The sequence below is a fragment of the Phytophthora ramorum genome, assembly GCF_020800215.1.
Source record: "Phytophthora ramorum isolate Pr-102 chromosome Unknown Phyram_PR-102_s0001, whole genome shotgun sequence".
Classification (NCBI taxonomy): Eukaryota; Oomycota; class Peronosporomycetes; order Peronosporales; family Peronosporaceae; genus Phytophthora; species Phytophthora ramorum.
In genome coordinates this window covers 1621112-1646616 of record NW_027150647.1, presented here as the reverse complement: position 1 = coordinate 1646616, position 25505 = coordinate 1621112, and the positions used below count along the sequence as shown (strand labels likewise).

At 51.0% G+C, this 25505-nt stretch overlaps 4 protein-coding genes across 4 annotated transcripts; 2 read left to right on the top strand and 2 right to left on the bottom strand.

The window, feature by feature from the left end:
• Positions 1–1322: 1322 nt before the first annotated feature.
• Positions 1323–2195, top strand: KRP23_310 (Replication protein A 32 kDa subunit-B; the record flags this gene model as incomplete). The annotated part of the gene is made up of 1 exon (XM_067887685.1): positions 1323–2195. One exon carries the CDS (start codon positions 1323–1325, stop codon positions 2193–2195), a length of 873 nt encoding a protein of 290 aa, XP_067750867.1.
• Positions 2196–2398: 203 nt separating this feature from the next.
• Positions 2399–3418, bottom strand: KRP23_309 (putative S-adenosylmethionine carrier 2, chloroplastic; the record flags this gene model as incomplete). The annotated part of the gene is made up of 1 exon (XM_067887673.1): positions 2399–3418. One exon carries the CDS (start codon positions 3416–3418, stop codon positions 2399–2401), a length of 1020 nt encoding a protein of 339 aa, XP_067750866.1.
• A 6013-nt stretch (positions 3419–9431) lies between these two features.
• Positions 9432–9852, bottom strand: KRP23_308 (uncharacterized protein; the record flags this gene model as incomplete). Its single annotated transcript, XM_067887661.1, has 2 exons — positions 9432–9697; positions 9777–9852. 2 exons carry the CDS (start codon positions 9850–9852, stop codon positions 9432–9434), a joined length of 342 nt encoding a protein of 113 aa, XP_067750865.1.
• A 7624-nt stretch (positions 9853–17476) lies between these two features.
• Positions 17477–18013, top strand: KRP23_307 (uncharacterized protein; the record flags this gene model as incomplete). The annotated part of the gene is made up of 1 exon (XM_067887650.1): positions 17477–18013. The coding sequence occupies one exon, from the start codon at positions 17477–17479 to the stop codon at positions 18011–18013; it is 537 nt and encodes a 178-aa protein (XP_067750864.1).
• Between the last annotated feature and the right edge of the window lie 7492 nt (positions 18014–25505).

The window sequence follows — 25505 nt, the reverse complement described above, 5'->3', positions numbered from 1 at the left end:
CCCTGCAGCTGGATACAATTGGAGGTGATCGATACTTGGCACACTAGCGATTTTAATGGCGATGTTTAGTGTTGAAGGAAGCGGCGTAGCTTGTGTGTCGTTTTGTCCCAGTTTTTGCATCTTGGTTTTCAAGAGAGCGGTCCAGCTTAATGCAAACGACCATACGAGAGATGATGCCGTAACGGCAAGAGTGTAAAATCGCCATGTAAAATTCATTCGGTGTGTATTCAAGTTACTGCTTCGACCACAACACACGGATGAAAGCCACCAACCGTTGATTACGATAAATGATCAGAGTGAAAGTCTGTTACAGTACAGAGTGATGGATGTTGAAGTGAACAAGCCAATCATATTCCTATATTATATGCGCCTTGGATAGTGTGGTTGTCACAAACCCTATAGATATTAACAAACTTCATTTGAGCAAACCAAGACCGTACTTTTACAGGATCATTTCTATAGTACTCTCTATTCTACTTTCTTTCCAAAAGTAGACAATTTCAATAACTTTGATGATCGTATTCGACTTCATTCATTGACTCGGGATGTCGGTGGTTGCAGCGCTGGGTTCTCTTTTGGACTCGGCCCACCCCATTGATGAACGTCCGCTGTCGCTATTCCAAGGCAGCGTGAGTGAGTGGAGTGATATGAGAAGTTATTGCTACCCCTTCTTCCTTTTTTCTTTTCCTTTACACAACATCAACTACAGCAACTAGAACAATCTCCAACCATACTTTGACCCTACTTCCTACTTACACCCGTGCCTATCACGTTGTTTTCGCAGCTCATGCTATCACCCATGTCTACCACTATACTTGTACTCTAGTACATCACAACTTCACCTGCTGTCTTCAGAATCGTAAGCCTCAACAGAACCTCGCGTCGCATCTGAAGCAATTCCCAAGCCGAACCGACAAGCGCGCTTGGAGAAGCAAAGTGAATGTATTTAGTAGGCTGATGTACGAGTGTCAACAGTATGGAGATCAACGGCATGACGATCCCTCCTGGTGCTATGCTCCGCGCTTAGCCTACAAGATGCTCTTGACTACGCTGTAGTCTTCAACTTACAAGAAGTACACGCCGACGGCGAACACAAGTTCGGGTTGAGTTGCTAAGCGCAACCAATGGTAAGCATGCCACGCAGCACAGACAGTTTTGCGGCGACGGCTGCCGTTGTTGCCGTTGGCGAGAACTGAAGTTGCCCACAGAGCTGGCAGACTGTAGCCATCTCATTCCCCATCTAATCGCATACTGCATTCTTCTGCGCAGTTTTCTTTCCAACTATTTTCCACTTTCAGTATTTTGGCGCCAATCAAAAAGTCATGAACTACGGCGGCGGCTACGAGGCGTACGGCAGCGACGACTACTCGGGTAATGGCGGGGGCGGTGGCGGCGGCTTCATGTCGAGCCAGCCGTCGGGCAGCCAGTCCACACCTACGAAGCGCAGCGGCGCCGCGCAGAGTATCCTCCCGGTGACCATCAGGCAGCTGCTGACGCTGGGTGCGTCCAGTGACGACGACGCACAGCGTCTGGACGGCCAGGAGCTCTCGACCGTGCGACTCGTGGGGCTACTCACAAACTTAGCCCCGCACTCGACCAGCCTGCGCTTCCAGTTGGACGATGGCTCGGGCGCTTTTGACTGCCAGTATTTTGTGCCCGCGGACGACGCCGACGCCAGTGAGAATGAGCTCAACCGCCTGAACGAAGGCAGCTACGTGCGCGTGGTGGGGAAGTTGCGCTCGTTCCAGGGGAAGTCTAGTCTCTCGTGCTTCAATGTGACCCCCGTGGTGGACCTGAACGAGCTCACGCATCACCTTCTGGAGGTGGTCTACGTGCACTGCTACAACACCAAGGGGGCGCTCCACCAGGGCTCAACGGACGTCTCCATGTCGTCGTTCAATACGCCAACCAAGGCGGCATCGGGCGGCAGTCAGTGGAACCAGCCGAGTACGGGCTTTGCAGGGGGAGGTATGGACTACGGCATGATGGACGCTGGCTTCACGCCCGAGCAGAAGGCCATCCTGGACGTCCTGGGCACGTGCACCAGCGACCGCGGACTCAAGACCGACCAGATTTACTCGGATCTGAGGGGAAAGATGACCGAGGACCAAATGCGCAGTGTACTCAACTACTTGACCAGCGAGGGACACGTGTACTCGACCATTGACGAGCACCACTTCAAGCGCACGGCGTAGGAGCTGCCACACGGAAGGAGCAGTTGTTGGAGTCTGCCGGATACCTATCTCCCTAACTAATTAGTCAGCACCCTTTCAACTCTTGGTCGTTGTGTTCTGTAGGAAGGTGATGAAGTTTGCTGCTCAGCGTGCTTCGTACTCGTTGATTCTATTATATACGCCCCCTTAACAGTCTAGTTGATAATCTCCACACGTGCGTCGTGTCACTCGAGGTCGAACTCGTCTAGGTCACCATTGAAGAACGTGTGCTTGATCGTCTCGTAAACTCCGAAGCAGATGCCCGTGGTGGGCATGATCGACACAATTCGGCATGAAGCGCCGCGCCACAAGACTGCCGGTCCTTCCCTGCTCACCGACTTGACGAAGCAATCACGCAGCCCAAAGTACTTTTTGTTCTTGCCCTGCGTCATGAGACGCACCGTGATGACATCCAGCGGGTTCGTAAGGAACGCCGACATTCCACCGGCCACAGCACCGACAGCCAACGACTCGGCAGAGTTCAACTGTCGCTCCTCGTGGTTCGCCGCCAAGTGGTGCTGGTACCTGTGCTTGAGCGTCTCGTAGAAAAAGAACGAGAACGCCGAGAAGAACGTGTCAACGCTCAGACACGCCGAGTAGCCCGCGTACAGTCCTCGAACTCCCTCCGACCTCAAAATGGATTTGACCGCGTGTGTAGTACCCTTGTAGTTCTGCGTATAGTTGACGACGCCTCCACTTGCATTGCGGGGGTTTCGTCCAAGTTGCAGTCGTGACTTGATGACCTCTGAAGGAACACTGACAGCCGAAATGATCACCTCACTAGCTGCTCCCGCCAGGAAGTAGACAACACCTCGGTGCTCCTCAGGTACCAACGGGGCCGCCGTGGCCTTCAGCGTCTCGTACGTGCCGAAGTACATTGCGGCACACACTGGAGAGGCAAGCAACGTGGTGCTGAGTCCTCCGAAGTAGCCGCGAACGCCTTCCTCCTTGAGGATCGTCCGGACGGAGCGCAGAATGCCGCTGTACTTGGCGCTGGGCTGCTGCTGGATCTTCATGCGCAGGTTGATGACTTCCAGCGGGTGCAGCATTGAGTCGGCTACGACTCCGGCCACGGCGCCCGAGCATAGCGCGCGTACGGCGGGGGATGCGGCAGCTACCGCGGACGTGGCGGTGGCGGTGGGGCGATTGGAGCGGAGACCGTTGCACGTCATTACGCCAGGAAGGGGAGCGGCCGCCGGAGACATGAGAGGCGAGACTTGCGTCGGGGGCGCAAGAGGGGAAAGTGACAGGGGAGAGCTACAAGCACCACAGTCACGCCGGTATAGCTGCGGTGAATAGAAGTCTGGAAGGCCTGGACGATCAGGAGCCACAGATTGCGAGTGGACCACCGGATGGGTATAGTGTATACTGAATTGGTGTTTCTATCGTGCACTTCATGTATAGAAACCGCCACAGTGTATAGTTTAATCAGCAAATAACCGGCGAGTTGTCGAACTTAAGTGGAGCTGAAGATTGCAGTAAAGTTGTTTATAAAGTTGAGATTGAAATGACGAAATACAGAATGTACTCTTACTTCCGACACCAGATGTATCACGCTTTTTATGTTAGGTATTATCGCTTGCAGGAATATACGTGGGCTATAGCTGAATCGAGGCCACCTTCATCATGAGATCCACTACGTCGTCGTCGGAATCTTCTTCCTCTCCGTACCATTCTCCGTCCGTTTCGTACTCTTCAACGCCACGTAGAGGGGCAGCGAGTCCTGTTTTCTGCCAACAGTGCGCGACAGTCGCCGCTAGCATTGAACCCCACAGCTCCTGGCTCCACTTCATTGCTTGGAGCTGGTCGATCTTGTAAATTAAACGCCCATCGGCATCTTCGCCCGAGTCAAACCGCTCAATTGCTCTATCACTCTGCAGCGAGCGAAACCTGGCCTTGAAGGATGCGATGATGCCTGCATCTAAGGGCTGTAGATAGGCTGAGGTGTTTGGCGGGAGCTTCTGGATTTTCACGTTTGTCAGCGCAATTTCCCTCATTGCGTGAGAAGACACGTTATCGACCAGTAGGAGGATGTTTCTTCGTGCCGCTGGTCGAGTTTCAGCAGCCACGCTTGGTACACTCTCGAATTCATCCATGCTTTGTCGGGTTTCCTATACAGGAAGCCGTGATCCTCTCCCGTCTTCTTGCCGAAGCATCGGGGATTAACAGCCCACCCAATGAACAGCGCTGGAAGCGAACCCGACCAGTCGGCATTCGTAGTAAAGGCCAGCGTGATCCGAGTCTTGTCTTTCTTGACGCCAGGCGTTCAAGCCGTGCAAATGCTGCGTGCTGGAGCCGCTTTGTAGTTCAGCCTCGTCTTGTCCATATTGTACGTGTCCTTGAGGTCGCACATGTCCTTCACCTCTTGTAATGCATGCCGGCCTTCACGTACAGTTATGTACAGGGCAGACCCGGCGTCTCCGTTGTACACGAAACCACAATTCGTGTCTGTTCAAAAAGACGGAGAGCCAACCTACTGATAAGCTCAAGTCTAGCGCAGGACCTCCAACTTCAAACCTCAGCCTTTGCGCCTTCCTTGTGATGCTCTACGATTCAGACGCATTTCGCTCTGTCCCACCCTCTCTGCCCAATCTGTCAATTTTGTTTCTAGCACCGGAGCCTTTACCTTCAGTGGTTTTCGCCTTTTACCCTTGTCATACTCACCCTCCACAATGGTGTTGCCGTTCTTGAGAATGCCGGAGGCAGTGTTTCGAGTCGGCGCCTTACCCAGGCGAAATGATCGCTGCGCCCATTCTGCCAGCTGCGTCTGAGTAAGTCTAGGAGTCTCAATGTTCTTGCGGATGAGGGCACGATTGTTGTCGATGGTCATCCATTCCCCCACGCTCGTGTCAATGTTGGTAAAAAGCGAGTTTGATCTCGAAACTCGCGCGCGCGCAAAAATTCCCTGCTCAAAACGGTATCATTTTGCTCAGGATATACAGTATTTTTGAGAAATAATATAAAATATTGCACACACTATTAGGGGTTATGTATTATGCACAGTGTCGGAAGTGATAGTACATTATGTATGCGCAAATCGAGCACTTAAGTAATGGATTATTCCGACCTGGTTGCTTCCCAATCGGCTAAAACGTGGTGTTGTGCAAGATAGACAACGTATCTAGCCGGTAGATATACATCACCAATAATGTTAGCAACACCACCCACCAGCGCTGTGCTTGGGGTCAATTCGTCCGAAGCAGTCTCTTCATCAAAAAGCTCTGGGGTTGCCAAGATGTTGTCCCATTTGGTCGAGAGAACCCAATCCATGTCTGCCAACCAGGCGTCACACTTTCTGCGGATGTCGTAGAACGACTTCATTCGATAGACAGCTCCACTGAATAAGAACGTAACACGTAACGGTTAGTGAGCTAAAGCTACACAACCAGCACCACAATGACAGCAACATTGCCAGTAACACAACGTTGTGCGAAATTACGAGCACCAGAGCAACACACATCCGACAAACCTGGTGAACTTTGGCGTTCCACCCGGGATGAAAGCAATGATCAGTTCTGTTGTACCTTCGGGATGATCAGAATCAGAGACACTGCCAACGTATTTCGGCCTTTTCCGTTTCATCTTCTCTGCTTATACTACCGCGTCCAATTTCGTCACCAAGGTATTGGGAATCACGTATTTGTAGTCATAGTCGCCATGACAAACGTATTCACGACTGCAACGTGCTGTACGTGCTCCCACGAAGCCATCCTCCATGATAACCGGGTAATTGTGAAGCAGTTCGCTGATGTGATACCTGGCATTGATATTGCAGACCCACTTCAGTACCCGGGACAGGGGTGGCACACGTGTATCCAGAAGCGTCATGGCCGCTAGCTTTTGTGGCTTGGATATCGTCTCCAGTCGATCTAGCTTCGTTACTGACTCAAAGGCGACTATTGCATAGCGATACGTCTCTTCCGAAGAGAGAACCACGACGTTTGCACGCTCACGACGCCGCATTTTCGCGTAGATCGCTCGGCGATTAGGCTGGCGAAATTTGCCCTATTTTCATGTCGCGATATGCGGTTGTGTTGATCTAATGTCACGGCTTGTGTTTCTGGTTGTCTTACTGTAACAGTCGTCGTAGATTCTGGTGTTGATTCAACGACTTGTGTTGGTCCACCATCTCCGTAGTCGTCCGCAAACTGCGTCAAGCCGTCGTGCGGGAACGACTCTCTTGTATTTTGCAGCTTGTTTTGTACAGCCAGAAGCGATGCTACCCCACCTCTAAAATCGTCATCCAGCTATAAAATTACCGCCATATCCCAGCGTGGAGGAACGCTTAATGTTGGCACGTTCTCAAATCGGTGGTCGTGGACAGCAATATACATCAGGTGCTGACAAGGCAAGTTGTAGGTGCAGTAGAATAGACATGAGCTGGACCACTCGAAGTCATTGTACTGACACGCATGATCCCATATGCTTAATTCCCATTCACCTACTTCAGACCCTCGTTTAGCACACACCATGTTATCAGAAGTGACCATGAAATAGTCCCATTGGCAGCGAGCTTTTGCTAGCGTGTCGTCGCTCAGATGTTTCGCCTCAATCATAAGAAAATCTGGAACGCATTCAGGTTGCCGAGATGTAGTCAAGTGCTTACGGATGGCAGTGATCTGCTGTCGAATAATTGTGGCTTGGTGAATTAGAAGGCCACTAATAGTTGACCTCTTGCCAAGAAAAAGAAGTTTGACTAGGTTCCAATTCGATTCGATCCGATTGGTCGTAATATTTCTAAAGAGTAAAGAATGTACCTCGAACGTAATTTGCCCACATCGAGGTCCAGGTTTTCCTGTTTGCCTGCAAGCACTTCAGAAGTGCGGGGCACTGTTTCGCACAGGTCCGAGTAAAATTGGCAAGCCCAGATTCAAATTTTGCCTGGGTGTCGCTGAAATCAACACAACAACCAACAAAATAACCAGCAACATAGAAATGTAAAGAAAGCGACATTACTACAGCGGAACGTGCAACACAGCACAACCATACCAGTAGATCAGCTTCGCGAAAGCAGTCTTTGAGTCTCTCTATATCATATGCAACACATCCAAATCTAAGTCCTGTTAGCATGCCTTCTATCCAGGTGCAATAAATGTCAGCTCACAAATATCGCTATTACCAAGATGATACCCCAGTTATTAGTACCGTGAGTCCAATCCATCACCAAGCCGTCTCCCCACTACTCAAAGCAACGTTTTGTATCGATGCCTGCATCGCAATGACGCAAGTGATACCCATCGAATCCTGAACAAGCAGGACGTCGTTTCCACAATTCTCTCCAGCAAATGAATCCAGAATAGCTTTGGATCGCTCAATGGTTGTCGTTCCCAGTACACGTTGCAGAATGTTTCGTGTTTGCTGCGGCGTTAGAACCTTATCTGTCCTCATACCAGTACAAAACACAATTTTAATAGAGAAAGTTAAATTTTGCTAGTACTGGTAGACAATAACAACAGTAAAATAGAGAAGCCAGATTCACCAGAAGCACCCATCAAGCTTATCCGACAAATATCGGTTAATGTCAGCAGTGTGCGTCTTCATCTCGGTCAGTAGACCCAGTTCGTTGCGGACCTGGGGTGCAAGAGGCATCGACTTTGCTCCGCGGTACGAGTCAAAGATGATCTTGTTGGTTTTGTGGTTGTGCAACGATATCTGTACATCACTATTCGGTTAGTATCAAGTAGATGGTTCCGATAATACTGTAGATGTACCCCTGAGCCTGGAACACCACATGCCTGCCACTTGACCTGTCCGTCCTCGACAACCTTCTCCGAACGCACATGAGATCCTGCTTCACACCCGGTATACATGGAGTCACGATCGCGTAGGCCCTCACCACGAGAAACCTGCGAAGCTCCATGCGTACACCACATTCGCTTAAATATGTACGCCATTTTAGGTGGAAGCTGGGTTGCTCCAGCCCGAATAAAATCACATAAAGTGAATTTCTAGTGTGAACAACACAAGACCTAAACCAACATAACACGTGCATACCTGTTGCTTCAAACTCGTCTCAACTGTCAAACGCTTTTTGAGGTAGCTTCGGCTCATAGTTTGTGACTGGTGAAGGGGCTTTCTTCATCTTTTCTCGGGCTTCCCAAGTTTTTGTTCGACGTGCTGGCTTTCGGGCGTGTTGTTGCTTGTATGGCATTTTCGCCATTCAGTTATCACTATCCTTCTCGTCGAGCAACGCTCTCATTTTTTTTTTCTGTGACGGTTTTTTAGCACGCTGGTCCTTTGTCTCATTTTGATCCAGCTCCTAGCGTTACATAAAGGAACCCACCAACGAGCAACATCATAATCAAGCAATATACGGAAGCAACATTAGCAAGTAACATAATGTAATGAGTTGGCTGCAGCGACGTCCGAAGATTGCGCGAATGGCGAGCAGTTGCTGATTGAGGGTGGGCGCCGCTCGACAAAAGGACGCTTGCTGAAAGATCGGATGGCTGGTGGGTTGACAACGGGAGGCTCACAAGCCATCTAGGTAAGATCTGGAAGCAAGAGGGCGAGGGAGTTAGCTGCACAAGCCCCAGTACAAGATTTGCGCGGTGAAGCACAAGCCCCGCTACGAGAGTTGGGCTGCAAAGCACAAGCTCCGGAGAACGAAAAGCAGCGCGGCCATCCGGGCCAAGCTGTCTGCAGCAACGGCTGTACGAACGAAACGAGCAGAGAAGGAGGCCGACGTGCCCCGAGTCGACAACAAGCTACTGACGGCGTACGTCCTGGTGGCTGTGTACGGTGACGCGGACAGTGGGCAGCAAGGACGATAGCTAAAGTGGCCGAAGGGCCCGCGTTTGCTGAAAGCTGCACGAAGCGGATAGGCGCCCGAGGTGTAAGTCCGGTGGCCAAGTGAACGACGCTGTCGCCTTTGGCGTTCATTGCGAGCACTTTGCAAAACGAGTAGGTAGAGAATCGATACGAAAAACGCAAATAAAATATGTCGTGGTACCAGCGGGTACACACCGGCGCGTCTACAGGAGTTCTGTAGACGACGGCCTGACGGACTTTGGACTGTGAAACTGGCTAGGTGACCAAGCCCGAACGTGCAGGGTAAACGGCAGACACATTACAATAATAATAACAACACAAATAATAGTAAAACGAACGGTACCCTCCACAGCATAATCACGCGTCTTATCGCGAGCAGCATTCTTGGCAACAGCATCATTCGGATCTTCGCGAGCAGCAAACAACATAATGAAACAACACGCTCATCTAACATAAATAAACAATACAGCCATTCAACTTACGGGAACTGGTCCCCTCCGCCGTGCCATGCCCTCGGCTGTTGACGTCAGCGTCGTCAATCATTTCGTCACGAGTATCGAGGTCATTTGCAGCATTCACGGTAACGTCATCTAGTCCATCGTCCGGGTTTTTATGCGGATCGTAGTCGTCGTCGCTTTCATTGTCCTTGACGAAGCTATAAGCAGTACGAACGTAGTCGACCAGCTTTTGCGCTCGAAGTGACTCGCGTTGCGCTATAGAAAACGTTAGCAGCATTAATCACACGCGTGTTAGTTCCCAGGATGTACCTGCTCCTCCCTCAAACTTACTTACTCTTGAATTCCTCTGAAGTGTGCCCACGCGGGACTTCTTCATCGTTCTCAGCATTTTTCTTCTCCCCCTTGGGCATCGTAGTGGATCTCGTGGATGTGCGCGTAGTGAGTGCTCCTTCCCTCACCATCCTAGCTGCTTCACTCCTGGTTCAGGCAAAAACAATTGGGAGGCGGGAAGGATCGTACCATATCGCAACTGTTCCGACTTCCCTACACTTTCCGACACTCAGGATCCAGACAAAGACGGGGTAGAATCGGAAATAAATAGGCTCGGAAATAAAAGGGAAACTAGTGTGAGAGGGGGTCAGTCAGCTTCGAAAGCGAACTCACAGCAGCAAGGAAATGGGCTGTGGAGGCCTCGGGGCAAAAAACACGACTATTTTTATATACATGCGTTTCGGCCCCATAGCAATGTGCACGAGGCCCAGCAATTCACTATTAATAGTGAGGGCTGCATCCCAGCAGAGGGGGCTACAATTACGATTGGTTTCAAAAGAATGGCATAACTCTCGCAATTGTGACAGCAGATCTCTAAGCCACTCATTTTTATAAAGCGTCACCGAGGTTTTACCTGGCCAAAGACAGAGCAACACGAAGACATTCACAGCTCACTTCGGCGCCGCACCCCAGTATGCTCTCAGTCTCGCTTTTTCGACCAAGCCCCCCCCCCCCCCCCCCCCCCCCACACACACACACACTCAAACGACCGTACACCTCTCTGCATTCAAGGACGCAGCCAAGGTTAGTCAACACTGCTGGTGCAGCGCTCGGATGGTATCGAGCGGGGGGGAGGGGGGTCCAATTCCCTACTGATGGCATTTCCTATCTGTTTTGCTCGACCTGCTACTACGAAATGCTCACAGTTTTATCGGCGTGTGCTGCCTGGTTCTGCCGCCTGGTTCTGCCGCTTGATGTTTCTGCCGCCTGCGTGTGCTGCCTGTGTGTGCTGCCTGCTTCGGTTTCCAAAGGTGCGAGCTTTTATATAAAGTCAATCAAAGCAAAATGATTTTCCTTCTAACTTTACAGCTACTTGTTTCCTGAAGAGAGAAGGTTTGCGACTTCCTTCCTGATCATTGCAGGACTAAAGCGCGTCGATCTGGACACCGTGTAGATCATGTCGAGGTCAAGAAGAAGGAGCACGTCACCTTGCAGGAAGGATTCGATAACACGTTTCATGAAGTAGACAAGAAACACTCCGCAGTCGTCCGTGTTTGTCTGCTTCGGGCTTGTGTGAACGCCTTTCATGATGAATGCTGTTGCGTCCTTATCTGCGTACTTCATCAAAATACGCACCCACAACTTTCTTGACTGTTTCAATCTTCGAAATACCGAGCGAGTTCATGTGGACAATATATCATCGTAAACCAACGACTGCGTGCACTGGGTTCTGTACTACAGCAAATGTTCAGTGGCATCCCATGCTAATTGGAACAATCACGTGATCGTAACCATCGTAGGGAAATGTACTCATAGCTTCACAGCACTCCTTGTACGCCGCCTTCATGCTTCGCCCGGAACTTTTGAACGCAGCAAATATATATCCAAAGAAATTCGCGTCCATTATATAGGCTCTCCCAGACACTGGTATATGTTCCCTGATGTAGTACGTGATAACAACATCATTTAGCCAGTTATCACATTCCAATGTCTCCAGATTGGTTTGCTCAACAACCAAGCGAATGTTGGTTTTTCCAGGAGCAAAGCTGGGAGTTTGAGTCTCGCAGACAATATTGGATGGGTTCATATACCCGTCATCATATTCTCCGCCAGAATCATATTTCTTCGCCTCTTCAGTATTGTCGACCAATGGTATAATCTTGGGCGGTTCCATCGATTTATCGATCGCGGATGGCATTTCCAATGGAGAATAGTGAGTTCCGATTGGCGATAAAGGCACCTCAATTGAGAGCCTGGGATAGTCTCACAGCTTTTAGGCGACCCTTTCAGCGGCGCTACAGGGACTTCAGCGGGAGAATCCGATACCGCAGGAGGGAAGACCTTGAACTTCTTCTTCTTGCTGGGCTGCTTGTGGAACTCATAGGTGGCAATAAATTCACTAAGCTTGTGGCGCTTGATAAATCTATTTAACCACGACAGTTGTGCTCCTCTCGTACGGGTAACGAATCCAGGAATTTTTACTGCACAGTCGTCGACGATAACAGCTCGCGTCATCTCAGCGTCGATACATTTAGAGAGCTTGATCATGTTCACGAGGTCCTCTTCATAACCGTGTGTAGATGATGGGGGACCGGGTCGAGTCGTGGTGGCATTGTTGACTCCCACTTGGAGTTTCCCTTCAGCTTTGCGCTATCCCAGTAGCGTTGATCGAGAATTGATACCCCTCCAGCTTCCATAGTGATACAGCCTCCAACTTCTGTTGGCCAGTGACTGTGGTGGCCGTGTCCATCGCTCATCGCTTCAAAGTGAGAATGTTCGTGCTATGTGGGCTACTCGACACATGTACGGGTTACTTGACACATGTACGGACTACTCAGCAGCCTATCGCATTTCTATTTTTCTGGTATTCTTGAAAGTTACCTTACACTTATCACGCGTGACCTGTCACTGAGAGTATGGCTTGTTTGTCCGCAGGAGCTGGATCTTGGAATCGCTCAGTCGCGAGGAGAAATTTGTTGGCGACGATGCGCTCGTCAAGACCGCCAGATCGAAGCAGCTTCCGCATCTCGCGGAACACGCTCCCGGTTCCCTTGGCGTTGATGTCATTACCCCTCAAGTACTCAAGCACGTTGCGCTCAGCGAGATGACCAATTTCTAGCACGTGATCTTTTAAGACCTCCGCCTTGGCGTCAAGGACGAAGATCTGATCGAGGAAGAGCTTCATAAAGGCGACAACGTGGCGGGATTCCGACTTCTTCTGGCGTTCGGTGGAGTCCCAGACGCGCGGCAAGCGCATGTACCACTCGAACCACATTGACGACAGGTTCGTAGCTTGTTTCTTTCTGCGTTTAGGCTTGGGTTCTTGATTTGACGCCTCATGTGATTGTTCTTCTTCAGTCGTTTCTGGTTGCCCCTTAGACGGAAGCAGCGCAGTCTCGACAATTGTCATGCCCACAGCCATGGCCTTGTTCGAGGCGATAAACTCATCAACTACATCTAAACGGTGATCGATTCTTGGGCTTGTGTGCTTGCTTGTATCTTGCTCTGATTCTTGGACAGGTTGAGAGGCACCGTTATTCAGGCGATAGACCACGCGAGCATGTTGGCAGTCAGGATGCCAACAGCCATCACGATGGGGACAGTTGGAGAAAGCTTCTTCAACCTCGGGTAGTACCGGATCAGGTATGCAGTGAGAACACTGTGAACCTTGTTGCTTACGTTGAGTCGTTGAACCTTCAGACCCGAGCAGGAACTGAATAGGAGCGTCTGGAAATGCCCAAGTCGTCCCTGAGTCGGATGGTCCAGCTTCACGATGTCGATGATCGATGGATTGTCGTCAGCGCTCCAGCCGCCCAAGACTCGAGCTACCTTCCTGTTCTCCCGCGCTGTGTTCGTGGTGTACGCGAAGGCTTTGTTGGTCTTCGTCATATCCCATGCGCCGAGGTCAAAGACCCACTGGGCACCAAGACGGTCGTCTCCGTTCGCGTGCTGGGCTCCACCGCGCCGGAATGAGTGCGAGGTCAAGTCGGCCGCTACTCCAGCCGGCTCAGCAACACGCTTCAGCATCCTGTTCACGTACGCCTGCACACGGTCTTCTCCCTGCTTGGGTGTCTTCTTCTGCGTTGAAACGGTTGGGGTCTGTGTCTCTGTGCTCGTAGGCAGCGTGAAGACGGCGGTAGCTGGGGAACAGCTTGCGTCTAAAGATACCGGCAGCGATGCCGCCGCGGACACCACATACACTTGAGGGAGACAAGTTCAACAGACCGTAAGTCATGCAGCGGGGCACCCAAGTCGAACGGCATCGCGTCTTCCGACACGAGTTCTGGGAGCTGGCCGAGCAGCGCTGCACACGGAGAGTCCTGCGTCGCCAGCGCTGCAGCCAACGCATGCAGAAGACACGTCAGGAAGTCGTCCTTGTCCGGGACCAAGGTGAGTCCCTGCTCTTCTGTTGTCTTGACGCGGAGTAGCCGGAGGTAGAAGGTGCTATCCGCTGACACTGACACGTGCTGCTTTCTTATGTAGCCCAGATCCGAAGATCGTCCAAAGCAATACCACATCAAGCATGCAAGTGCAGCGTCTTGGTAGTCAGCATTGACTCGTGCTGTGCTGTACACGCGGATCAAAGACTGTAAATTTTCCTTTGTACAAGCAGGAGCGTTGTTAATTAAGCCGCCCTTCTCTCGTTTTAAGCAATGGTTATCTAGAGACTTTCCTTGCTTCAATAAGATCAACTCAGTAGGCACACGCAGGTGCGGATACTTGTCGAAGAGCCATAGTTTTACATTTTTATGATATGATGTCGCAGTGTTGCGAGCAAACTTACCTTTCTAACCTTCATTTGTAGCGAGATAGAAGCCGAACCGGTGAATTGTTATCACTAAACGTTTACCGGAGGTGTCAAGGAGAAAGCCGGAATGGAAAACCTCTACGCTAACATCCTCTCCCTACAGCATCCGCTCGAAAGCTGCAATCGCGGTGGTACGCATTTTCTGAGTGTTCGTAGGGATGAACGCCGTGAGACTCATGGCTCCTTTTCTTCTTTTTCGCTACTGTTCGAAACGCTTGTTAAAAGTACTATATGTGCGTCGACTAATCCGTACAAGTGTCGAATAGCTCGTACACGTGTCGAGTAACCCGCAACTTAGCTATCCTGCCAACGTTTTCTAATCTATGATACCGTATGACCATGCCTCATTGTATGAATGGAAATATTATTTGTAAAATATAAATTACACTTGTGTTTTTGTAAACATATATTCATATTTTGAGAGTTCTTCCGACAAATATTTGTCGGAAAGTGTTGGAATATAAAACCTAACCCTATCGATCCGGATTGGACAAAATCATGGAATAACGTTATCTAATTGGTTAAAACAACGAAGTAGCTGATCAGGCAACAATCCTACCGTGCTATACGTCGGAAAGACGCGTATATTCATCCTTATCCATTTTTAAGACCCCCCAATTTTCTGAATTTGAGTGATAATTTTTTTGAAAGAAAGTGGTATTTAAAGTGGAATAAAATACCCAGCAACACAAACAGCGACTGTGTTACTCTCATCCCGTTGTCGTAGGGTTGCCCCAATGTTGCAGGAACGACTCCGCACCTCATGTCCAATCTGATCTATTTTTTATCTTTGTTTACAAAACTGCGCCTCCCCCCGAGTCGGAACGGCTCGGGTAAGCAATTGGTCTCACCTTTCTCCCTCTGCCGGGGAGCCCTGTAATAACGTTCTTACGAACTACGACCCCCGCCCCTCCGGTGTTAAAGTACATGTATGCATCTCCGACGTGCCTACGCTTTGTCATATTACTCAAGTATTACTAGGGATATGTATCCCGTGCAATGTAGACCAGTTTAGGTATGACAGATAAGGATTTATTATCCCCGCTTAAGACTTCCAGCCCTCGCTTCACAACTTCTCAAACTTCTCCTTTGGGCCTCCAATACACAAACCACCTTCAATGCCGACTTCCTTCTTAAGAACCCTCTCTTACCTTACTCTTCGCGCTATCCATTGCTGTCTTAATCCTCTGCAAATCATCACTTTTACATCGGTGTGCGGTTATGATGTCGCGTAATCAACTCGAAACCGAGCGTGCAGAAAACCGGTGTTGTCGCATCGAGCTATAATAGCATCATATCAATGTAGGCATTTTGTGAGTAGACCGGGCGCGGTGTCTACTTTAAAGTTTCAAAAGATGCCCCCAAGAAGACGATGGATGCATCCTTGACACCATAGTATATGCTGTATAAACTGGTGTTGTAGGTGAAGATGTACATTAAAAGGTTGGAGTCCTACCCGAGCGTCTCAAAACATTAAATTGGAGCTTTCGAAGGCATTGCATAAATCCATGCGTGCTATGACCCATCTAAGTTAAATTGCATACAAAACATGCACTGCCATCAAGTGGCGCAGCATTTCCACGGACTGTTCTGGCACTTCATAGTGTGCATGACTATTACTTCGCATACTAGATTTCCATGAATACAAACTCTAACAAGGAAAAATAACCTTGGACACCTGCACTGAACTTAGGAGGATTCAGACCACGTTCAATATCTACTTCTCATCAGTTGCCTGAGGCAGCGGATTGCTCAGTTACACATGTAGTGACTCAACATTAGTCACTCTGATTGTGCAATGCGCTGGGCTCTTACAACTAGGCACTCTTCCTAAAATGCCTAGATGTATTCGTTTAGGCTCGGGATCGAACGTCAAATCGGCACCTCAAACAGCACACTATGGAAATCCGACTGAAGGGAAAATTACGCAGATGTATTAATGTTGATTTTAGTATGAAGTGGATTATAATCGCGATTGTGACGCCTATCTGACACCTCGACTTTACTAATGCGAAATGACTGCGCTGGCGACCTCGTCGGCGAGAGGAACTACGCAAAAGAACTGCCTCGCTTGAAGCTGGCCCTCCAGTGCATATTTGATCAATGAGCCACGGTGTGGGCTTTTCACCCCCTCGAGGGTGCTGAAATCGCCTTCAACAGTATGTGTGCCGGGAGGAATCGAAGCCACGCCGAGCACGACCGATGTCAAGGTGCTGAACTCCTTGCCAGTATCTAAGGCCCTCCAAGCATTAACTACTTCGGACCTTTCGGATCTCTCCACGGCTGTTTGGAACGAGTTGTTGCTCCCGAATTTCTGTTTGATCTACACGTACTGCCTCCAAACCTTACTACATGCAACTGTGCCGAAGTACTCCTTCAGCTTGCTACCGTTCACCAAAACAAGCTCTCCCAAGCTTGACTCGTTGCTATTAACGGCGGCGCGTAGACATGATGGGTACCGCCGCCACAATCTCGCTGTTAACTTCGATCTGAATGCTCTGAACACCCCTGATGAAGGCGGCTACCGCGTTGGAAAACCCGACAGCAAGGCGAAGACGCTTGACAAACTGGATTCCCAGGTGGTACAGGCCGCGGATACCCCCGATGCCGACGCGATCGCCCACGTTTAGTTCCTTGCTCTGCTCGCCGACAATCTTCTGGCCCACCACACACAGATACATGGGATGTCCACAGCCACACTTTCGATAGTGTGCAAGTAGATGAAGCCATGCATCCCAGCGCTTACAGCACAATAAAGCACCGTTAATGTCGTTAGTTCAATCGAAATACAAAGATATTTCCAGCTGTGCGCGCCTCACCGCGTCGTGGAACATGCCCAAGAAGCGGTTATACGAGAGAATCCCCGTGTACGCGTTCTACGAGGCGACCACGCATTCGCCGATCATCTTCTGCGGTTTTGAGTAGCTCCAGTATCGCTTCTTTTTAACTTGGCACCTTTGAAATCACCAATTACGTCTTTGGTACTTTCTTGTAACAAAAAGCCTAGTTGTAAGAGGCCAACTAACGCGCAACCTGTCCGTCTGACCCACAAGCAGACGGGATAGCTTGCTACGTTTTGAGCTCTGCAAAACTTTTGATTACGGCGAAGTTCATGCATTTACCGTATTATACATTGTTGCCGGACTGAAGCTTGGTGCTCATTTCAGAAGTTGCTCCACTTCGCAAGCTCTCCACAACCGCGTCGCAGTAGTGATCGCTAACAGTCCAGCTCGAAGATGCGTTTCTCCTTGGTGCTACTGGTTGCCATCGTGACCACGTTCTGTGCCAGCAGCAACTCGCTTCCCGCGGCGGCGGTGGCGAACTCTCGAAACGTGCCACTGGACACGGTTGAGTCGCTCAACACAGTTCAAGACAAAGACAACAAGTTTCTGCGTGCACTCGAGGGGGTTGAAACCGACGACGAAGAGAGAGGCGTGTTCAATTTTTCCTGGCTGAAGAAGCTGGTCCCGGGGACTTCAACGTGGAAAGCTGCGCAAACGGCGAAAGCCTTGAAACCAACGTCGAAGCAGATAGACCAAAAGTGGCTTGGGGATGCGAAGCTATTCGACAATATTGCGGGCAGCGACGATGCGCTTTACAATACGTTCAAGGTGTGGAACAAGTTGGGATACTCCGATAAAAGGGTTGCTCAAGCCTTGCAGTCTATGGGCAAAACTACTACGGAGTACAATACTATCCATCAACGGTACACTACGTATCTTGGAGACCTCGCTGCAAAGGCCCCTAACGTGAAGCCGTCATCTCTGCGTTAACAATCTCCTGCCAGTGATAAGTAGCTTTCCTTTGAAAACATTGACAACACTCCTGAAGAACACAAGGTTTATTCTCAACGATCCTCACTACAGACCATTTTAATTCCCGCTGTCAATAAGGCGAGCAGATGCGTCCTGGAAATTTGGAAATGATGCGACAGCTCGTTAAAACATCCAAAGTCACGTCGGAGGTGTGGCCGACGCTGCGAGTGCTGGATGCCCTGGATACTGTGCAGTTTTCTACGACCCAGATATTATCATACTCGGGAGAATGTAAATGAGGACTGGCACACGATAGGACTTCGCATCCAATGGACGGGGAATTATTTATCTTAGAGAGTTCAAAGCGTTTTGCGGTCGTGGGGATCGAGCGTGCTGCTTCAGATGCCGACAGCGCAGTACAGTACTGGAGACAGCGTTTAGTAGCGGTAGTGTCGAGATGGTATCCGGGGCAGATTTACACTTTGGTAGACGTAGATAATTCAGGACGAATGAATTTATTACTGTAGCTGGAGGGGCAAGGATAGCTCGATGGTCTCGTTGGTTTGATGGTAATGCCTGGAGGAATATGCATCTTGATGCTGTGCTCTGACTGCATGATCGCGGCGCAGGTAGCATGTCGTGACCACTTTACGGATTTGTTTTTACCCAGCCACCCACAACGTAGTCAATGGGCGCCTACGAAATGCAGTGGAAGCTGCCGAAGCAAACGACCGCCTGGGCATCGTTTAATGGATGCAGCAACGCCTATATTTTCGTGCTGCCAGGTTGTTTGAAAATGATGTACATGTACAGCCAAGGGCACCACGAACTTATCATACTTTCTCAGTATTCGCGTTGTGCACAGCAGTTCTATCGCTGGCTGATCGGTGAAAGCGAGAGTCGCAATGAATGTGCGTCTTGACGTCGTAACGTGGCTCGGACTGAAGAGTAAGACGCTGAGAATGGCAATCATTCAGTGTAAAGAAGTTAGGGAGTCCATTTCACTGTATTTTGGCACAAACCCCCATGGTGCTACGTACGTGCATGCCCTGTGCAGGGCTGTGGAAAACTTGATTGTAATTGCAAGATTGTCAAGATTATCAATCACATAATAATTGCTCATACTCCGAGTATATATTTTCTCGAGCTGCCACAGCCATTCCTCGTAGACGGCAGAATGCACAATAAATTCGTCACCACTGACCAGACCACGGCAAATATCACGTAGATTGCCGTGACGTCGCCCATCTGTGACTTTGAGGTCTGCTTGGGCAGCACTCAACGAAAGCAGCCGCGCAACGTACATGACCACCAATATAGCCGTGGCATCCCATCGGATTCCTCGCTCATCGTTTTGGATGCGCTCGTTTGCGATATCAAATGGTTTTCCACAGTGGTGAGTAGTCCGTACTTCGAAATAGTCCGTAAAAGTGCTGCTCGGTGAGCCCCACAACCACACCAGTAGACACGTTGAAGCCCACGCCCTACATGAATTGCTCCATAATCGACAGCGTCAGCGGGAAGAAGTGCTGGTTACGCACGATATTCCACGTACAATTCCACCGCTGCATACTGCGTGGAAAGGTCAATACACTCGCGAGGCCATAGTCTAGAAACTACACCGTACCGCAATGCGCCTCCTTCGAAGTTGCTCACATTTCCTCTGAAACATGTAAAGTTCACAAACTGAAGTATCGGCTGATGCTGCAAGACAGCACCGCGAGCGGACCTAATTCTATTTATTATCGCGGCGAACAACATGTCGGCGCCACGAAGCTCAATTCTTCGAAGTAAGTGGGTTCTGTACGATCCCAAAAAAACCGCAACGATATATTCAGGACAGCAGTGACCATCGTGCCGCCGGAGCTGAAGTATCTACATGCATCAGGTCGCAGTCACAAACAATTTGTCACCGCAAAGGTTCGTTGTTTCCGATCAAACGCTAATCCAACTCAATGACCTTGGTCGAAACCATCATGGTAGTGGCTAGCACACGCGGACGTGCAGACACTACAGATTATCTCGAGTGACGGGCAACGCAGATCGCTGGCGGAGGAGATGGGACTGACAGGCGAGCGAACCCCGACGGTAGTGGACATCGCTGCCTGGAATAGGACGGCCACAGGGCAGGGATGTTTCACGTTCAACGCAGCGCATGGTGCGTCGCAAAACCGAGCGCAGGCCGAGAAATTTGCGAAAGCACTGCTCTTTAACTATATGGACCTGCTGACGCGGAAGATATACCCTGCCGAAGTCAAGTTCACTGCTACCCCAGACCAACACCCGGTGATAGTGACGGTCAGAGGCCACTCCCCGGTGGAAGTGGTCTTCCACACATCCATCACTGAGGAACCGTGGGTGCAGACAATACACGGCGGGGCAGACTTATGCAGAGTACTTACGGCCAGAATGCGACCGGAACTGAAGGTGCATGAGGTTCACCCACATCCAAGACTGAGCAGACTCGTGTGCTTATGGGCGGGACGCCGCAGGTGGACACGGACTCGCCGTGAGTACAAAGAGCGCGTGGCAGCGGCGAAACGACGTCGAGGGATTATAGACCTCGACGGCAGGACCAAAAAATGGCAGGAACGGAGCCCACAACTGGCGGAAGGGCTTGCACTACTCGAATGGAAACGCATCCGGAGAGTAGTGGGCCTCAATCCGTGGGGAGAACAACTACTACTGCGCCTCAAGCTCAGAGCACTCTCGATGTTTGACAGGCGACACGACAAGATCGGCTGCCCACATGAATCCTGTGTACACTTGCTGGACGTGGATCTGGAACACGTCTTCTGGGGATGCCCAGCGACGCGAAAATTACGGAGGCACCTACTCCAGCCATGGCGACAACTAGGACTGACAGACGACGGACTGCAGCAGGAAGTATTCGGGATGCAACTTATCGAAAATACCTGCAGGCGTATGGGGCAGCATGGCTACAGTACAACGGGAAGTGATGGACTTTCGCCCTCAGATTGCGGAGGAGGTGACTTTGCTCGTTGAGAGCAGCTGGCGCATTGGGGTAGCCATCTATCTCCACGCAGCTTGGCGGTGGCGGGTCAACCACTTTGACGAGTCGAACAACATCGCGGAAGGGCACCACGTGGCACTCCTTAACAAGCGGCTGCGAGAGGGTTACAATACTGTCCAGGCACACTTACGGGCAGCGCCATCACTAGTAGTTGGAGCGACGGCGGCGAAGATCGTCGGTAGAGCCCTTCACTCGGGAGGGGACACACTGCCAGCAGTGGATCACGCCGAGGGAGGAACCAGGTACATACTGTACGTGGCCGGACGGGTGGCAGGAACAAAACGATCAGGAGCTTGCGGGGCGATCATTGTCAGCTGTAATGACATATCGAGCGGGGCCAACTGGAGCGGGCACATGTCATACGCCAGCTCGTCACCGACGACCACGGAAGCGGAACACTTAGGGCTCCTCATGGGACTCAAGGCGTGCGAGAAGAAGCGGTACTGGCCGCTATGGGTGGTGAGCACGAACAAGATGCTGATTGCACAGCATCGGCAACGCAAAGCCCCCAAAGGCACGGCATTTAACACAAGTCTACTGGAGGAGTCGGCGCATCGTGGATCGGCTCCGGGAAGTAGAATGGCTACACCACGCCAAAGAAGCCAACCGTATGGCAATGGAGCTAACAAACACAGCGCTCGAAAGCAGAACGAGCGTACAACAGTACACGGCTGACACGGGCACCGATTCAGGGAAATGGAGGAAAGTACTCCGCCACCTAGATGGAGACATGATACAATGGAAAACACACGAGGACAACGCGGCGCAAGCGGACGTCGTGGCCGACAGTCAGTAAGGACACCGGCACGTAACGGGGAAGCGTAAGCTAGGACCTGGAGAAGGTTAACTACCGACATAGGGGCGATGGTTAGAACGGACATAGGAAGTCGTTAGCACAACTAAGTGACATCAATGTACCTCACTGAAAAACGAAACGAAACCATCATGGTCCTTGGTGTTCACTCGACGTTGAAAGATGTGGACTCCAATCAGACAGGTTGATGCCTCAACGCAGCACTGAGCAACCAGTATGCACTTCATTTGCACAGCCTCCCGAGAGACACGAAGAAAGCTGCAAGATGACGTGGTTCCGTGCCAAGCGAGCTAGTGATATGAAGGCGACAGACCGCGTCTCGATGGAAAGCGTATACAGCGAGTATGAAAATGTGAAGACCCCGCAGACTCCCCGAGAGGTGGAAAGCGGAACTGCTGGTGCATTGCGTGGAGGTGGGGCACCTAATCTTTTCACTGAGCAGCATGTTGGCCTCGTGATGCAGTACGCAGCGGTTGGACTTGTCTACGGTGTGTTACCATCGACAATCTACCCGTTCATGCAGGCATACCTTCATGCTAGTGGAGCGCAGGTAGTCACTGCGAGCACATTGGTGGTCCTGCCGTGGAGCTTCAAAGTGTTTTACGGAGTCCTCTCCGATTGTTTCCCACTCTTTGGCTACCGTCGCCGACCGTATATGATCATGGGGTGGGCAGTTTGTGTGGCAATGTTTTGCTATGGGGTGCAGTCGAGTGGGACAACCTTACTTCTTGGAGCCTTCGGACCGTCACGTTTCTCCTAACGACTATACGACTGAAATCGAGGCGCGGTTGAACCGCAGCGCTGCGTCTGAAGGTGGCATCTACGTTACCTTTATGATGTTTGCTGCCTTCGGGTACGTTCTATCGGATGTGTGTGCCGATGGCGTCGTGGTAGAACTGGCCCAGCGAGAGCCGTTGGCCGAGAGAGGACGGACCCAGTCCACCATATACGCCACCCGAACGTTCGCAGCTACGGTGGGGCAAATTCTAACCGGTGTCGCCTTCAACGGAGCCGAGTACGGAGGGTCTTTTGACTTTTCGCTGACGTTCCCTCAACTAATGCTCGTGCTCGCGGTCTGCGTAGCGCCAATTATCCCCGTTACGTGGCTCTACATCGAAGAATCGACGAAGTCGCCGGTGCGCTTCTCGAGTTACGTGAGCGAGCTCTGGTATGCCATGAAAACGCGTGCGGTCTACCAAGTCGTTTTCTACGCGTTTTTTAGTGGTATTTTTGCGAACTTCTCGTACACTGCAGGGTCTCCAATTCAGTTGTTCATGGTTGGCGTCACGCCCATCAACAACACCAGCGACATCCTCGGAAGTGCCGTGTTCATGGCTGGCATCATGCTCACGGGCAAGTACGGACTAGCTTGGAACTGGCGCACCATGACGGTGCTTACTGGTGCGATAGTAATTGCTGTGGACGCCGTGTGCACGTTCGTCACGGTATGGGACGTGTATCGCAGTCAGTGGCTTTGGCTGGGGTTGCCGATAGCCGTGAACGTCCCAGCCGGCATCAGTTTTTTGATCGGCACCTTTGTGACGGTGGAGTTGGTAGGAGAAGGCCACGAAGGCGCGATGTATGGTCTTCTTACGACGGTGGCTAACCTCTCGGCGCCTTTTGCAACCACACTGACAAAGGCCGTCGACAGCAGCTTGTGGGACCTAAGCAACGAGCGGGTGCAAGTCGACGACTATGCTGTGCGGCGTGGCATCACGGGGGCAGTGCTCTTAATGTACGGTATGAGTGCGATATCTTGGCTCTTTCTTTTTCTTCTACCTAAGCAGAAAAAGGAGACGCAAGAGCTGAAGCAATCGGGAGGATCAAGTGCATTGCTGGGAGCGCTGACAGTGGGCTATCTAATCGTCGCGCTGCTTTGGTCTGTCACGGCGAATATCATGGGGATCATACCGAGCACGAGCTGTCTGCTCATCGCTGGGGGGAGCGGATGTTGACGTTGTGCTACCGAAGTACATGGCCAAGGTGGGAAAGAGCAACAGAGTCACCGTGGTGTTCAATTCAGTCGTTTTCCAATTTAGCAGTACTTTAGTTCTTGAGGCTGCATGACCCTGCGGTGACAGCCTGCATCCTCGTTATTGAATCGGGAAAATATTGTCGATGCTGTCCGCAACTCGAAGTCTGGGGAGTTGAAGGCGAATGACGCGCACACCATTGACCAGCTGGTAATGTAATGCCCGCGGTGTGGCGCCTGCACGCTTTTATCGTCATTTTTTAATCTGTCGATGTAGAAAACGGGAGGCCTATCTTGGTCGTGATCTTTTGGAAAGGAACACCGCACGACATCAACTGCAGCAAGCTGTTGGTGTTGATGTGGTGTTGCCAACAACGCCATTGGCTGTGCTGGGCCAGCAGATACATGCACACAACCAAAGCCGGTGTGGAGATGTTGCAGTATTATAGGGGCGAATGCGAGCTCATAAATCGAGTGCGTCACTCGTTTCCATCTTCAGCTGGCGCAGAGATATGAATCCTCCCATCCGTCGACGCATCCAGCAGGTTTACTTTCTCACGAAAACCACCAGCCAGGAATCAACAAAGACCACGAAAGAATACCCAAGCAGCACAGCTTTGAAGATCTTGAAAGGCCAAACACTCGATTCACAGCAACAACGGCTATACATCTACATGTACACTTTGCCTCGGTTTTTCAGAGCAGACCGAGGCTACCATTCCGGAATTTCCGCTCTCGCGCCGCAGCAGCTCAAAGCAGAGCAGCATGGCATCAACTGGACCCAGCAAACACGATCTCTCTTCCCTCCGCCTATCCTACGTCAGCGGCGCTTCGCAAGCAAAGGATACCGACCACGGGTAATCGACAGTCAAGACCCCCGACCCGGCCAGCCTCGAAGGTGGTGCACTGCGAGCTGGGGAAGTCCCCAGTCTGACGAGTAAGGACAGCATCGGCCTACTCTTTCAGTATGCCGTTGTCGGAATCAACTACGGTTTGCTGCCAGCCACGGTCTACCCGTTCCTACAGCAGTATCTCAATGCAACGGGTTCTCAGGTTACGACGGCGTCGACTCTCGTTATCCTGCCGTGGAGCTTCAAGGCTTTCTACGGCATCTTGTCGGACTGTGTCCCCATTTACGGATACCGCCGAAAGTCTTGGATGCTCGTAGGATGGACTATCTGTCTCGCCATGCTTATCGTGATGGCAGTCTCGCCTGCCGGAGACCCGTACTACACGGTTCCGTCAGACCGCGACGTCAACCCTGCGGACTACACTGCGGAGATCGAAGCCCGCATCAATTTCAATGCCGGCAGCCAGGCCGGCAAGTACGTTATGCTCATGTTCTTCGCAGCTTTTGGCTACGTGCTTGCAGTCGTTTGCGCCGACAGTATCGTGGTTGACTTTGCCCAACGCGAGCCAATTGAACGGCGTGGCAAAACCCAGTCGGCCATCTACGCGGTGCGCACGGTGTTCGTCATTCTTGGTCAGCTTCTGGTTGGGTTCTGCTTCAACGGCGAAGAGTACGGCGGTGACTTCGACTTTTCTCTCACATTTCCTCAGTTGATGACCATCGTGGCGGTCATCACAGCACCGATTCTTCCCATTACGTGGTTCTTCGTGAATGAGGAGAAGAAGCCCAGAATCGAGTTCAAGCACTACATCAGCGAGCTGTGGAAGCTGGTCCAGAAGC